Source organism: Staurois parvus, unplaced genomic scaffold (genome assembly GCF_062004578.1).
Source record: "Staurois parvus isolate SC_StPar_1 unplaced genomic scaffold, SC_StPar_1.0 ptg000021l, whole genome shotgun sequence".
Lineage (NCBI taxonomy): Eukaryota > Metazoa > Chordata > Amphibia > Anura > Ranidae > Staurois > Staurois parvus.
In genome coordinates this window covers 10406647-10423228 of record NW_028317817.1, presented here as the reverse complement: position 1 = coordinate 10423228, position 16582 = coordinate 10406647, and the positions used below count along the sequence as shown (strand labels likewise).

The window sequence follows — 16582 nt, the reverse complement described above, 5'->3', positions numbered from 1 at the left end:
TGGACCCTACAGAGGTTGCACAGGCAGTCCAACTCCTCCAGGATGGCACATCAGTACAGGCCATTGCCAGGTTTGCTCTGTCTTTCAGCACTTTTCAGTCTCAAGAGCATGGTGGAGATTCCAGGAGACAGGCAGTTACTTTAGTAGAGCTAGACAGGGCCATAGAAGGTCCTTTACTCATCAGCAGGACCAGCATCTGCTCCTTTGTGCAAGAAGGAACAGGATGAGCACTGCCAGAGCCCTACAAAATGACCATCAGCAGGCCACTGGTGTGAATGTCTCTGACCAAACAATCAAAAACAAACTTCATGAAGGTGGCCTGAAGTCCTCCAGTGGGCACTGCGCACTGCCTGGCACCATAGAGCTTGATTGGCATTTGCCACTGAACACCAGAATTGGCAGGTCCACCACTGGCGCACTGAACATTTCACAGATGAGAGCAGGTTCACCCCAGACATTCACACCAGTGGCCTGCTGGAGGTCATTTTGTAGGGCTCTGGCAGTGCTGATCCTGTTCCTCCTTGCACAAAAGGAGCAGATACCAGTCCTGTGGATGGGTTAAGGACCTTCTACAGCCCTGTCCAGCTGTCCTAGAGTAACTGTCTGTCTCTTGGAATCTCCTCCATGCTCTTGAGATTGTGCTGGGAGACACAGCAAACCTGGCAATGGCACGTATTGAAGTGCCATCCTGGAGGAGTTGGACTGCCTGTGCACCCTCTGTAGGGTCCAGGTATCTCCTCATGCTACCAGTAATGACACTGACCCTAGCCAAATGCAAAACTAGTGAAAAACAGTCAGGAAAAGACGAGTAGGGAAAACAAAATGTCAGTAGCCTCCATCTGTAAAACCATTCCGATTTTGGGGGTCGTCTCATTGTTGCCCATCTAGTGCACCTGTTAATTTCATTAACACCAAAGAAGCTGAAACTGATTAACAGCCCCCTCTGCCACTTACTGATCAGATCAATATCCCAGGAGTTTTACTTGATGCTACACTCTGATTAAAAAATATTCCTTTCATTTTTTTTTTTTAGCAGCATATATGAATGTGTGAAACCCCAGTGCCTTGAGATATACATTATCATTCAAGGACCCATGTTAATCTCCCCTGTGTAAGAACAGCAGGCTATACTATAGACAACAAACTTATCTGGAGACAACGCTGACACCCCAAGCTTCTGTGCATCTCCTGCCACTTGAAAGCTATATATATATATACATATATACACACACACACACACACACACACATATATATATATATATACACTGTATATAGAATTAAATATCTTCTGCTGACACTTAAATGCCCTGCAGGAGACCCTTGCTGCTGCCACCCTGATGACAGAAGCCTCTTCTGCTACATTTTAACGCTTCTTCAGTGTCCAATCAATAAATGTCCTCCATTTACAACCATAAGTGATCTTTCATTTCATCCCAGCTCATCAGGTACTTGATTTTCAAATCTTCCAAGTGATATCACCCTCTTCCTCCTATAATCCTCAAAAAAAAAATAATATGTATAAACCGCACATAGTACATCACCTTTATCACATATAATAAACTATAATAAATGACACTCACAAAAAGTGCTCAAAACCGTACCAAATACTCCACCAAGTGTCAGCATATAATATCTGTAATTCCTACCCTTACCCTCTGGGTATGCCTCGCTTGCTCTATATATAAATTTCCAATGTATGGACTCTTCCTCTAATAATCCGCCTTGTGGATAATCAAACCCTCCAAGAGATTTGAGAAATATAGTGTAATACTGTGACAAATAGATTTCATATCATGCCACTCTGTGTTCCCTTTATTCCCAACAAGTGACCACCAGTATGAACAAACAACCTCACAGTCCATGCACTTTACCAGACTGCATAGAAAAAAGGCCTTGAGCAGATAAACTCCTTCCAGACCAACATCTCTCGTCATTCCCACCACAATGCCAGAATGTAAATCAAAACAGAATGGGCAAACATTGCATAGCAAATCACAACCATCAGATTTATTAAATGTAAAAGCACTTACAAGCATGGGATGTACATCAGAGTTTGGAATACAGTTTCTATGGAATGGACCTCATCCAAAATGGCTGTCGTACAACTTCCAGTTAGCGTCTGGCATCACTGCCTGATGCGTTTCATCATTACAACTTTGTCAAAGGATCTTCTGCTGCATTGCCACACCTGAATGCCATCAAGAGTACTGTGCTGTAAAGTATCTATATTATTCAATGAAACACCCAACCTTTGGAGTACCTCTAGAGGTTACAGATGGCAGTAAGCAGAGGTGAAATACAGCAGCAAGAAGCATAAATAAACCCCGGACTTGCACAATTCAGGGCCCCTTCACATCTAATGCAGTTGGCTGCATTTTGGACTGCACTCCAACTGAACAGACAGTCCAAAACCCAGGCTATTCTATGTGCCTAGATCACACCATTGTAGTGCAGAAAAGTACAGCATGCTGCATCCTTCTGCACTGCAAATGTGCAAAAACGCATGCAAACACACTGCAATGCATATAGAAGTCCAATGAAAGAAGGAAGTGACCTCACAGGTCAAATGCAGGTAGAAAAGCACACGTCAACTGCATGCATAGGTACAAGGAAAGAACACGCTGTTATGTGCAGTTTCTGGTGTGAATGGGCCCTTAAGGTTCTGGCAGGAGTCTAAGCATAAGAGTCCCATTCAAACATAAAGCAACTCCAAATGCAAAACCAGTAGCACAAATTGGTTACTACACATCAGGTACTAGATGCCATTATACACCACAAGACCGTAGTCCCAACAAGACAGATTTATGCCAAGGCTGTAGACCTACTCCAAGAGACAGGTCTCTTCCCCAGTAAACATGTATGGCAAGGATCAGGGATTGTGGCCCCACAATCCATATATATATAAAAAAGGTCTATATATCCTGATCCAGAGTGAGTGAAGGCCATGTTATACCAGCAAACAAGACCCTTCTGAAAGGCTAAGATTTATATTTCAGCCTCACCAGCTCTGTAGTGGAAATAGAAGGCTTTGTGAGACAGGTGGATGTGAAATTTGTGCCAGCTGAGTTGTATTAACACCCTGGAAATTGTTCTGTGCGTAGGAAGGCAAGCCAAGACACCTGTGAGTCACAGTCACACCCCGGTAACAACGAATAGAAACAATTAGGATTAATGTGATCTGTAAGGAGAAGACTGCAAATACTTTCTCCTCTCTTAAGCTCTAATACATGCTTGTATGGGGGAAAAATGAATGTCAAGTGCCTACCTTATCTTCTAATGACATTTAACCCCTGAAGATTTACTGCGTTCCCCTACTGCTGGGGAATTGGCAGTATACTCACTGCACAAAATAACCATCCTCTCCCTTTCAGGTAGAGGAATTTTCCTTTTTGCTGGACATAATAGATGAATTCAGCTGGGAAGGAATAGTGGGGCCAGTAAATCCCCCACAAGAACCACCTTCTGAAGAACCCCTACAGCTGACAGCACAGGAGTAGGGGATCTTGACACTGGTCAGGAAGGAAACGGATATCTACCAAAAACCACTTAAGGTGAAGGACAACTCTCCTTTCACAGGAGGTTGGTACAAGCACTGGCAGATTCCTCTACTCTCAGGACCCACTACCTAGAGTCAATCAGCTGAGAGAGGAATTTAGTCAGGACACTCAAACTCTAAGAAGCCATAGATAGGGAGAGTCCAACAGTGCCCTGCCACAATAAGCCCAAACTTAAGGGGCCCCAGGTGACAGATTACAGGCTAGGTGGAAACCTAGGGGACAAACACAAGTAGAAGCAAGTAGGTACAGCAACCTCCAGCTTACCTGTGACTTGCTGGTGCCAAGGGCCTGAGCTGCAGTTTGCATTGCAGAACCCAACATGCAGCATTATCTTTTCCACCAATAGCATCCTGACAGCCCATGCTTGAAGGAAATGCTATTTAAAGGCAACCAACCAGCCCTTCCCCTTCACCAAAAATGAGGCTTGGAACTAGAGCCTCCGGCACCTAGAAATGACTGCTTCTACCAGGATTAATGTCCCTACATTATCTGGTCAAACAACACAGACAGGCCACAAGCCCAACACAGCTACCACTTGAGCCCCTGCTAAAATGTGCCCTACAGTGCACACACCCAGACACCCAGAATGTGCTGATCCCTGTCAAGGGAGTATGTCACATCCAGACATGGCCTTTGCTAGGCACAGAAGGAGAAAAGGAACCAAGCAAACCTCCTTCCATACTAAGGAGTGGTCTTGGAGAGCAGTTTAGCAGAGAACCATACCAGCTGTTTCCTGGGGAGCTAGGTAGGTAAAAAGTTGCAGGTGGAAGAACAGTCTAGCCAGAAAAACATAGGCTCCTCTCTCTCACCCAGGTTCCAGGTGATGCATCTCCTTCAGCTGGAGAAAACAAAAACTGACCAGTTCAGCAGAGACTTCCTTTTAAAGTGTACTTGGTGATGCGTTTCCTGTTGGAGGAGGTGCCTATATCTCATGGGATGTCCAGGAAGACGATTTGGGAAAGTTTATTATCCAGCCAAAGTTTTAAAACAGCTAAATTGTCCTTTTTACGTTGGCATACAAGGCTGTGGCTGAGGAGTCCATCAGTGGAAGATAGTCCAGGTAACTGTTGCCCTGGGGTATGCACTTTTGTCACCACCTAGAGGGCACAGGAGAGCTCGAACAGTAGTAATACAAATTGGAAGTGTTGGTCTCCCACAACAAAAACAAAAGTGGTTTATTTACTAAAGCTGGTTCGCTCAAAATCTTGTGTAAGTCTGCATAAAAACCAATTCGCTTCCAGGGTTTATTGCTAAAGCTTAATTAAACAAGCTGAGGTTAGAAGCTGATTGGCTCCCATGCAGCGCTGCACGAGATTCTGAGTGAACCCAAAAGTGTTGATGTAAAGGGAAGATGGGCATTGGTAGATAGGCCTCTTGTATTGTCTACTGATGCCATAAATTGCCTCTATCAGAGGGAAGCAATGTCTGATCTCTTTGATTCAAGCAGGAGTTTTGGTACACACAAAAAAAAAAAAAACCTGTTGAGAAAAGTCCACTGTGGGAATTATGCCCCCATTTGTTTTTTGAATTTGAAAACATTGAAAAATTCTTTTAAAGGAACCTGGGAAATGAAAAAACGGAAGTTGCCGCAAGGCTGTCATTAAAATTTGATTTCATCCTGAAGCTGGCTGATTGGAAGGCATAAAGAAGGGGCAAATATAGCCGCTATTTTATATCCCATTGAAATGACGTATTGGACCCAGGGGTCAGGGACGTCTTAGATTCAGACTGGACCAGCGGCAGACTGACCATTTGGAAACTCGGGCACCGCCCGAGGGCCCGGGGTCAGTAGGGGGCCCCGGTACCTTTTTCATAGGCTTTTTTGAGTTTGGGCAAGGGCACAGGGGCCCCATGATCCCCTATTGCCCGGGGGCCCCATGAGTTGTCAGTCCGCCCCTGGACTGGACCAAACACCAACAGACTTCCCTTCATTAGGAAATGAGCTTCTGGTCAGGCTTGGCAGACAAGACTTGTGAGGAAAGGAGGTGTTAAAAGGATAGGTTCACCTTTTGTACAAAAGTAATATGTGCACATTTGTTTTGCAGCTAAAAAAAAATGTGCATTTATTATTTTTGTCTGCAGGAGCCTGGAAAGCATAGCACCAGCAATCAGATCACTGATACCATGCAGGTCTCCTGCAGCTGTCAGTATCGGCTTGCCCATACAGGATGTATGAGCATCCAGATATACTGACACAAAGATTCAATGAACTAGCACGGCGCTCCACAGTGCCGTGGTAGTTCATAGAAAACTACAAGCAAACAGCCGCCAAGACTGACGGGACTTGCAGTTCATACATTCATGGAACTCTGTGGGTAGCAGCTGCAGCACTGGGAAACATGTTACATGTTCCACCCTAAAAACAGGAGGAACATGTAACATGTTCACAAAGGTGAACATATACTTTAAGCCCTGTTTTGGAGGTTGACACTTGGGGAGATCAAAAAGGTAGAAGTAGGAGACTAATGCATTTTTCTTACCGGTAGTAGTTTTCCTCCAGCACATTCCTTAATGAATTTATCAAGGGATTCCCAAATAAGCATTCATCGTCAAAAGGCAAACGTAGATGACCCTTTTCACAAGCAGGTTCAGAAGACCAAGGTTTTAATATCACAAAATTCTGAATCCAGAACAGGGTTAAGGAGAATAAATGACATGTAATGATTCTGGAGTCTGGAAACCAAAAGTCCAGATAAGAAAGCATGTCAATTTCTCCAGGGCAAGGGAACAGCCATCACCCAGAGTTTGATTTTAATTTCCTTTAGGCCACTGATGTTCCAACTTCATTGCTCCTCTGATCTGCCACTGCTAAATGAGTGGATCCCCAGTGGAGTTACTCATGGACTGGAGGTTGGAATGGATGGGGTTGCGTGTGTCCAGATACAGGACCCGCTGTAACCCAGGTGCTGACCGTATCCCTGTGGCTGTCTCTCTGCAGGAGCTGAGTGACATTAGAGAACTTTCTTTTTGAATACCAAACTGCCAGGGTGCAAATCCAGTATACCATCATTTGCCTAATGTAAATGCAGACCAAGGAAAGCAGGAAAAAAAGGATCAGCCAATGAAAAACAGATGAGTTTAAGGCCTGCAACACATCACTGCAACAGGATAAGCCCTCCTAAGCAGAGCACTATCCAGACACTAAGGGGAGGTGGATTATCAGTATGTTCAGGATGAGGTCTTATGGCTTTAGTACCCAGCTCTTATATTTCTCTGAGAAAAGACAAACTCTACTGTATTTTCATTTTTTAATGTTTTGTCTTCATCTTAAAAAGCAGGGCTGCTCTGTTTTTTCTGTAATTTTTTCCAAGACAATTAAAATGTGTGCTTGAGCACGGCAGTCTAAAACATTTCTACAAGCCAAATTGATACAAGTACATGACATTTCATGAGTAAAAAAGAGCAGAAAACTGTATGTGTAACAACAAATGTTAAAATGCCTACGACGATAATAAAAAACATCAAATACGTCATCACATAAAATAAGACAATGTACAAAAGTCGCCAACAGGAGGGACGAGAGGACTACACAAGATACTTTGCTGGAAAACAGTTTGGTGCTCTTCGGGCACATAACTAAAACATAGCAAAATCATCTTCATCTTCAGATTCTGCAAAATATTTCACTTCTTTCCTGGCCCGGCCAGGCCGCTGCCTTGTCGCACTTTCATTGCCGGTTTCTGATGGGAAAATGTCCACGTCTGAATCATTGTCAAATGTGGTTGCTTTCTTTGATTTCTGAAAGAAAAACAGTGCCAGAGAAGGGTTTTAAAAAAATTATAGTTATAATGTAAAAGGGCTCACGTAACAAAAGTTACATTTGCACATCGTAATTAGTATATTTGGTCACAGACTGAACATATCCAGGCTCTCTTAGCCACTAATTAAAGTGGCCTAAAGGGACGACCTAAAAGCAGTTCTGGATGATAGATGCACTCCAAGGGCACCATTTAAAAAGCAGTGGTATGACCTTACTGCATCCATATCATGTTGTGCAACATATTGATAAAGTGCAGCATTGTGCTTTACAAACTTGACACCCTGCTGGCTTCAAGACTTTGAAATCAGCAATGCGCTATTAAACACTTGCTGTCTTTAGTTTATAAAAATTCCTGGACTTCAAGTGGTTAAAACATTTTTGCATACACAGGAACATGTTTAGGGCCCACACTTGTAGGTATGCACACATTTATCTCTGATCATCAGAGTGAGAGCAATCATTCTAGAGCCATAATTACCATAATAATAGTTCATTCTAAACTTAAAAAAACCCTCTAAAAGGTTTTTACAGAGTCACCTGTGAAATATTTTGGGTACCATAGTCTTTCGCCATTTCCCAAATGTGTGCAATTTTGAGTGTTGACATGTTTGGTATCTATTTACTCAATGCAACCATAATCTATTTAAAAATGGGTATTATATTGTTTGTGTTTAATAAATTTTACTTTAGTGTATTTTTTACCTAAAAATATGTTTGAATAAACAGTTCCTGAAAATATCATACAACAAAAACAATTACAGGTGATGGGGGTTCAAAGTCATTTTCTAGCACAGGATGTTGAAATACTGCTGCAGGGAGGCACAGGTGCGCAAAATCACACACATTTTATATATATATATGTATATATATATATATATATATATATATATATATATATCTATATCTATATATCTATATCTATCTATATCTATCTATAATCGCCAAGTAATACCAACGGGGGGGGGAGAGAACTGTATGTAAGCAATACAGTTCTCTCAGCTGTCAGCTGGTGCATACTGCCTTGTATGGCCATAGCAGAGCCAAACAAAGCAGTGTGCTTACAGTGAAGTGCACACACAGCACATAATGTGAAAAAGTGCACAGTTACCCCTTTGATTGCCCCATGTTAACCCCTTCCTGCCCAGTGCCATTAGTACAGTGTCAGTGCTTTTTATTAGCACTGATCACTGGATTAGTGTCACTGGGGGTGTCAGTGACACCAAGTCAGTTCCCCCCAGTGTCAGAATGACCGCAGTCCCACTAGAAGTCACTGATAGCTGCTATTACTAGTAAAATAAATAAAAAATTCCAGTATATATGCCACTATTTGTTAACGCTGTAACTTTCACGTAAACCAATTATTTACACATATTGGGATAATTTATTTTAAGCAAAGACATGTAGCAGAATACATTTTGGCCTAAACAAAAGAAAAAAAGAAAAAAAAAAAATCGCCCTGGGTGCAAAGTGATTAAAATGAAGAAGGCTAAAATATTGGTTAGTTCTGTAATCCTTCTGTACAAGGCAACTTATCATGCAAGGGGGTGCCCTGAGAAATTTCAAAAGGGATGGAACATCTGGGTTGAATCCCACATGACCGTGGAATAGAAAATATTTTATGTCCAGGCCACCTTTTAAGTTGTCCACATATACTGTGCTAATGGTATCATTGTACTGGTCTTTATCCTGGCCCTTTCCTTTCCCTTCCTCCCCCTCTTCCCTTTATCCCCCCCTCTCCTGCAACCCTTACCATCCAGATTACAGTCTAGAACACCAAGTGGTTGTGGACATGATGGGGACATGCATGTACTTCTATACTGTAATGTACTGGTGCTCCAAGTGTGGTTACATCTTGCTGTGGTTTATTACCCTGTTTTGTATTACACTGTGTTGTTGGTTGTTGTACACAATAAGAGCCGGCGAATGCCCGGGAGGCTCTTTTTTTGTATCTATACCCTTTCATATAAGTAATAAACACAAGTTTTAAAAAGAAAAAGTGAAGGAGGCGAGGTAAGCCACAAAATCTTAGTCACATGACCTGTCATGTGACTGACCTTCCCCACAGAATGTAAGTGTACAATCCAAATGCACACGTTCCTGCGCTAAAAATGGCTGTGTGTATAAGTGGGTGCTGCAGCGACCGTCAGCTGGAAGAGAACAGAATCAGCAAGGGAGATTGTCACCAGCACACCGAGGATCACTAATATGGGTCCAAAAGTTTTAATGAACGATCACATAGTTACAGCAAGACAACGTTCGAAGTCTCCTAGGACCCCTTCATCAGGCATGTGCCTTGCTGTAACTATGTGATCGTTCATTAAAACTTTTGGACCCATATTGGCGATCCTCGGTGTGCTGGTGACATTTTCCCTTGACCTTCCCCACAATCACAAAGTGACAAATTCACAGGTTCCACACCAAAAACTACATGTGTGAACAACCAGTAGATGCAGAGACAGGCAATATGCAAATCCAGATCCTTCACTTTCTGCATCCCAGCTTTTTCCGGCAGCAGCACAAGGTAAGGGAGGTGCACTGTGATGTAAGGGAGGGTGGGGGACTCTGACATCTGATGTAAGGAGGGAAGGGGGAGGGGGTGATCTGGACATCTGTTTATAATTAAAATACTACAATTCTCTTAAGTTATTACTAAAGTCAGTAACAATCAAATGCAGCAGCAATTATTTAATATGATAAAGAATAGATACATTTATATAGTCTTTCAGATACAACCGGCCTTTTGAAGGCAACCATAATGCTGATGCTGTCTGCAATGAAATTGAGTCTGACATCCCTGCTCAATATCTTTGAAAGTGACAACTTTTGACATATTAGGGGGAGATTTAGTAAACCTGGAGCGCTCAGAATCTGGTGCAGCTGTGTATGGCAACCAATCGGCTTCTAATAGCTTGTTCAATTCAGCAAGCTGAATGGTTGCTATGCAGAGCTGCACCAGATTTTGCTTGTTCCAGTTTTAGTAAATCTCCCCCTTTGTCTTTTGTATACCATTCCCACTTTAATGAGGATTGCAATTAAGAAAAAAATCCACCCAGTCAACAAAGACGCAGGGAGATGGGTACCATAGCCTTCTATGAGGATCTAGTTCACAGGCAAGGGCAGGAGACAGAGGATTTGTGGCACGGGATGTAAACAATCCACGGAGGCCGTGGGCATTGGATCTAGGTAAATATGCATCTTCAAAAAGGGGAGGGTGTGATGGATTAGCTGAAGAAGCAGTGCAAAAAGAATAAGTGTGCTTTGTCTGAAAGTGTGCTCATTCTTTAACAGCAGCATACATACTTTGCTGGATGTGGATTTCTTCCCAGGATTGTAGTCTCCTTCATTCTCTGAATCTGATGTTTTCCTTTTCTTCCCCCTTCCTTTTGCTTTAAAACAAAGAACAAAAATGTAACATCACATTATTTGTAACCCAATGGCACCTCCTAGTGGCAGAACAGGAATTTCAAAGTCAGAAAAACAACAATCATATTTGTTTTGGGGGGTTCTGAAAGTGACTAGCTTTTGAAAAAGCAGGAATAGATATTGTGGGGTGGGAGTAGGAAACAGGTTTTTATGTGCATTTCCCCATACAGCATGTCTTTAGAGCTTTATTTGTATAAAATATACATTGCAGAGTAGTAGTCTGGGTACTTCTATACTGTAGGAAAACATGGACTATGCTGGAGCTCTTCAGTGAGCACTAAAATTCAGCATTCACTTACATGAATGTACATCAAAGAATATTCATTGAAATAATTTTTTTTTTGTAAAAAGGATGGCTGGGCAGGACTTTCGTCCTTCCAGGTGGACATCCTATAACTTGCTCCCGAAATGCAGCCGCGCTGCTGAGCTGTCACAGATCACTGTACTGGACCCGCTGCCGGTACCATGTGATCACTGTGATCAATCACAGTAGATCACATGACAATTGTAAACAATGAATGGCTTTGATTCACACCATTGTGTACAGTTGTGTTGCTAGCAGTGATTGCTCACAATGATTACATGGTACAGCAGGGCCAGTCACAGACCATCTGTACCATGTGATTAGCTGTGGCCAATAACAACTAATCACAATACACACTGAATGAATACATTTCATTCAGAAAATTGGTTTATTATAGCATTGGAATTCACAGGTATAAGCAATCATAAAGTGTAAAAAACAAAAAAAAACAAAAAAAACATACAAACTATGGTGACACCGTATTGCTCTGGTCAGTGTGTTAAAATCGTATAAAAAAAAAAAAAAAAAAAAAGTTTTTTTTTTTTCATTTCACACATACTGCCACCAGTCAGTGTCCCTGATCACCACCCCACACTGATTTGGGTTATTTTCAAAGAAATGTAGCAGAATACATTTTGGCCTAAATTTATGAAGATTATTTATTAGCAAAATTTTATAACAGAAAGGAAAAAAAAAAAACTTTAAAACAATTTGTGTTTGTTTTTTTTTTTCATTTATTTAGCAAAAAACCCAGTGGTGACTAAATACTACCAAAAGAAAGCTCTATTTATGTGAAAAAAAAATATAAAAATTTCATATGGGTACAGTGTTGCATGACAGTGCAATTGTCAAAGTGCAACAGCGCTGAAAGCTGAAAACTGACCTGGGCGGGAAGGGGCTGAAAGTGCCTGGTATTGAAGTGGTTAAGTCAAATCTTTGGAATGGGATACAGTAAAACGAGTCAAAACTTTTTTTTTTCCCCCTTTTGAAGTAAGGGAGGGTTATAACCTGTCAGTTTATTTTTTGCCATCTGTGTCCCATTGGGAAGATTTCCCTCTACTCCCTGCCCCACTCTCGGAACAAGAGGTGAGAGAAAACCCCTGCAAATTAAGAGAATTCCTTGGGGACCCCCAGATCACCAGAACTAGTGTCCCCATTAAAGATTTCCCCTCTATTAATCTTCTGGGGACAGCCCAAAATTTTGAGTTTTCCTTTCTTTCACTGTTGATGATAATGGCAAACAGGACTAATAGAGAGGGTGAATTTCTCTAACGGAAACACAGACAGCAATAAAAGCCTAAAAGGGGTTCTAATCCATCTGCACTCTGTCCAAAACTAAAAAAAACCCCCACTGCCTTTCTCAGATAGACTTTCTGTCTTGCAAGTGAACGGGAATGCCCTCTTAGACAATTGTTGCAATAATCGGTGACCTGACTGGACGATTTCTCTTCTATACCTGGTGTGGTGACTGCTGTAAACATTTGGCCTTCCTAGAATTTTGTGGCCCAGGGACAATAGGCAGGAGGACAAACCAAGAGAATAAAACAGCTAAGCATTAACAAGACAAGGACCCAGGCATTCAATTAGTAAGTCCCTAGATAATAGTAGCCTCCTAGATTGTAAGCTCTAACGAGCAGGGCCCTCTGTTTCCTTTTGTACCAAAGTGTATTGTAACTGTAATGTCTACTTTCATTTTGTAATGTGCTGCGCAAACTGTTGGCGCTATATAAATCCTGTATAATAATATAATAATAATAATAAGCAGTAAGGGGGAAATGGTGAACTTGAGTGAAATTAAAACTGTGAACTCACTTTTATTAGTATTTTGAGAGCTGCACATATGGATTCAATAGTGCCCTACTGGTGGTAACTAATAAAAGCAGCCAACAAGGTTCAATTACACAGATTCATATTTATGCAAAGATTTTTGAAGAATTTGTTACCAGTTACCTTTGGGAGTTGTAGATTTCTTTGGGGAGCTTAACTCCAAATCAGAATCTGAATTCACAAAAACATCAGACTTCTTTGGCTTTGGAGGTCTTTTTTGTTTTGGCGTTCCATCTGAGGAGGTTTTTGCTGTTTATGAAAATGGAAGAGCTGTAAGTTACCAAGCAAAAGCAATGGCCAAGTTCAGTCTGTGGGCCCAAAAAACTATAATGACAGACCAAACTAATGAAAAACAAAACAAAAGAACAGCTGAGAAATGTACACCGCAAGACAGAACTTAATACTGATATTTCATAAAGCTGACCCAAAAATCTTTTCAATGTATTTAAAAATCTGAAGCCCCCTTACCTTTCTTTGTTGATGTTTTGCTGGCTGGTTTTTCTGAAGACTTGAAACTGAATGTTGAAGAGTAAGAGGGGGGGGAAGGCTCATCCTCATCACTATTAAATTTTGTTGAATCTTCTAATTAAAAAAATAAATAAAAACTCATTCCATGGCAAGGGTTTCAAACATGTTTTCAGTCAAAAAATGTTAACATCTCAAGAACTTGTCCAGTTTAAGTCTGATCTACTTAAGTATTCAGTAAAATAGGATATCTGTACTCAGATCCTTTTCTCTGAGTCTTGGGGGGAGAGGCTTTGAACATTAGTTATACTACTGAATACAGGGCCACTGGAAATCGGCAACCAAAAAAACTTGATTATAGTGGTGGGACTCTGACAAAAGGAATTTTCCTGTAAATTCCATATCTTGGAAGTACTGTACAAGACAATGGTTGGATGCTCACAGACCATGTGTTATAGGCTACTACCTTCAGGTGATTGGACAGCAAAACCTTTGGGCCTCCTAGGTATATCCAAGTAATGAAGATTAACACAGAACAGAGTAGATGGTGTTCTGTTACTGTACTCCAAGATATGGAATTTACAGCCAGGTCCTTTTATCATAATTGTACAAGACACAGGCTGGATAAGCATAGACCTGGGACATCCCCAAGCACTGAACCAGAGAAAATCGATAATAAGGCAAACATAGCAATCCCAACAGGCCCAACAAAACAGACATGAATCAAAGACCCAACTCAAATTACCACTGACAGCACTTTGAGGCCGAAGGCTGCATCTGCTGAGGCACGAACATCTACCTGGTAGAACTTGGAGAAGGTATGAACTGAAGACCAGTTGGTGGCCTTACAAAGCACAGCAACATATGCTTGAGTTTGGAATACACAGGAAACTCCCAATAATTTGGTGGAGTGAGCACATAAGTGTATTGGTGGTACCGCTTTACGCTTGTAGAGTATAAGCTCTTACAAAGAGTGGTCTTCAGTTTTCTTATCTAGCAGTAGTTTACTTGGAAGCAGGTTGCCCCTTTTGAGATCCTGGTGGCAAAATAAAAAGTCTGTTTTCCGGATGGAGTCCATTACTTTCAGATGGACTCTCCTAGCTCTAACCTTGTTCAGACAATGGAGAACAATTTCTGGGGGATGCTTAGGAAAAGGTCACAAGGAAGAAAAGAAATGTCTTATTTATGGTGCAAAGCTGATACCACCTTAGATAGAAAGGAGGGTCTTGGTCCTCTTTGTGCTAGTGAAGAATCAGGAAGGGCTCCTTACAAGAAAGAGTTGCCAACTCCAAAACAAGTCTGACAGACAATGATAGACACCAAGAATGCCACTTTGCAGCAGAGATCACCCAAGGGAGTTCCCTAAATGGGTTCAAAAGGGTGATTTCTGTACGGCAGAGAATCAAAAGTAAGGTCTCAAAGAAACACTGGGTGCTGTAGTTGGGGGTCTGATCAAGCAGACTATAAAGGGTTTAACAAGTGTGAAGTGAAGCTAAAGGTTTCTGGAATAGAATAGATAAGGCTGAAATCTGTCCATAAAGTGGCTCTAAAAGCTTAAGGTCCTTTACCTTAATGCATTCTATGCAAATTAAAAAAAGCTTCCATGATCAGCTCTCTGCAGCCGCCCTCCCCAATACTTCCCTGGCTCCTCTTTCGATCCAGCACTGTGCCTGAGAGCAGCATCGCTGTGGTCTGTCTTCACAGGCACAGAAGCAGCGGCAAGATGCATTGACTCCTGCTGCTGTCAATCAAATCTTGTGAAGAGGGAGAAGGGATGGGGCCTGAACCACGCTGCGTACGTCTCTGGACAAAACGGGTTGCTTTACTAAAACTGGAGAGTGCAAAATCTGGTGCAGCTCCGCATAGAAACCATTCAGCTTCCAGGTTTGTCAAAGCTAAATTGAACAAGCTGAAGATAGAAGCTGACTGGTTACCATGCACAGGTGCACCAGATTTTGCACTCTCCAGTTTTAGTAAATAAACCCCACAAAGTCCGGCTTGGGAGCTAGCCCGCATGTCTACCCCTATAGCAAGCAATTGCTATGTTGGCAGACACAGAAAAGGGGGATCCAAGAGAACCAGCAGGGGATCTCAGAATAGGAGGTTCAGGGGCCACTCTGTGCAAGATCATTGCACAGAGCAGGTAAGTAACATGTTTATCATTTTATTAAAGGAAAAAAAAAAAAAAGTATCCTTTAAGAACACTGTAAGAGCATTTATGGCCAATTTTTGGTCAAGTCCCAACTGCAAGAAGGCACGAGTAATCTCTGGAGTTGAAATGCCTGTGTTCACACCAGGTGGATGAACGTTTATAGGTAGCAAATTTCTTTTAAAGTGGTTTTTCTAGCTTTGGGTAATGTGGGAATGACAGATATACTCCTGGCCAAGCAAAAAAAAAAAGGCACTGAACACACCTAAATGGGAGTTATAGAGGACTTTAATGGCTGAATAGACTAGAAGAGGAAGGCAACAGCATTCCAGTCTGCAGATGTCAGAACCAACAGAAAGGGGTGATGCAAGCAGGCCCGGTACCCTTAGTAGCGTATGGGCTGGAGGTACATGTTAAAGTGGGAGAATCTTCAGTGGCAGGGCACTGAGGCAATGCCAGCAGCTCTGGAGTCTAGAAAGCACCTTTTGGGGAATCTAGTCCCCGAAGGTCACTTTCAGGCTGTTACAATGACCACTTCAGCAGGGTCAAGATGCAGCACTCCAAAAGACGGGCTGAGGACGCCAATGCCACAATGGTGATTGAAGAAGCCATTTCCTGCAGAAATATAAAGAAGAGTCTTGATTTAAGGAGAAAAAAAATATTGAGTAATAAAAAAAATGGTGCTAGCAAAATTAGTCCCACACAGCAGAACTGAAGAGAAGTTACTCATTCAAAAAAACTACAGTATGCTGGTAGTCAGGCAGCCTAGAGATTTGTGTTTGCCAATGTCCATTTCTCCTGTAGTATAACTAAAGATTAAAAACTTCCTATGTCCCTCAATGGATGAGAAAGAGAAATGTTATTTCAACAGCCAACAGCGTGGAGAATTAAAAGAGGAGCTTTTCTTGAGCCTCTGTTTACTTCAGACATAACTGCAGGTTAATATACATGTTAAACCTAGTATATAAGCCTACAATGGATGTAAAGCCAAAACGAGTGAAAAACAGCCCATTTGGTTTGGAGAGACCTTCAATTATATCCTCATGTGTCTGCAACAGTCTGGGACAGGCCACAGACACGGGGGAGTGTCTCTGA

General features: G+C 41.9%; 1 protein-coding gene across 1 annotated transcript in view; it reads right to left on the bottom strand.

The window, feature by feature from the left end:
* Nucleotides 1-6793: 6793 nt before the first annotated feature.
* The window catches only part of TOP2B (DNA topoisomerase II beta), an 89431-nt gene continuing 79642 nt past the window's right edge, over nt 6794-16582 (bottom strand). Inside the window, exons 35-38 of the mRNA XM_089690901.1 lie at nt 13342-13455; nt 12997-13122; nt 10620-10705; nt 6794-7297 (exon numbers count right to left, since the gene is read on the bottom strand). Coding sequence (XP_089547027.1) covers nt 7136-7297; nt 10620-10705; nt 12997-13122; nt 13342-13455 — 488 coding nt within the window. The 3' untranslated portion in view covers nt 6794-7135. The remainder of the gene's footprint in view (nt 7298-10619; nt 10706-12996; nt 13123-13341; nt 13456-16582) is intronic.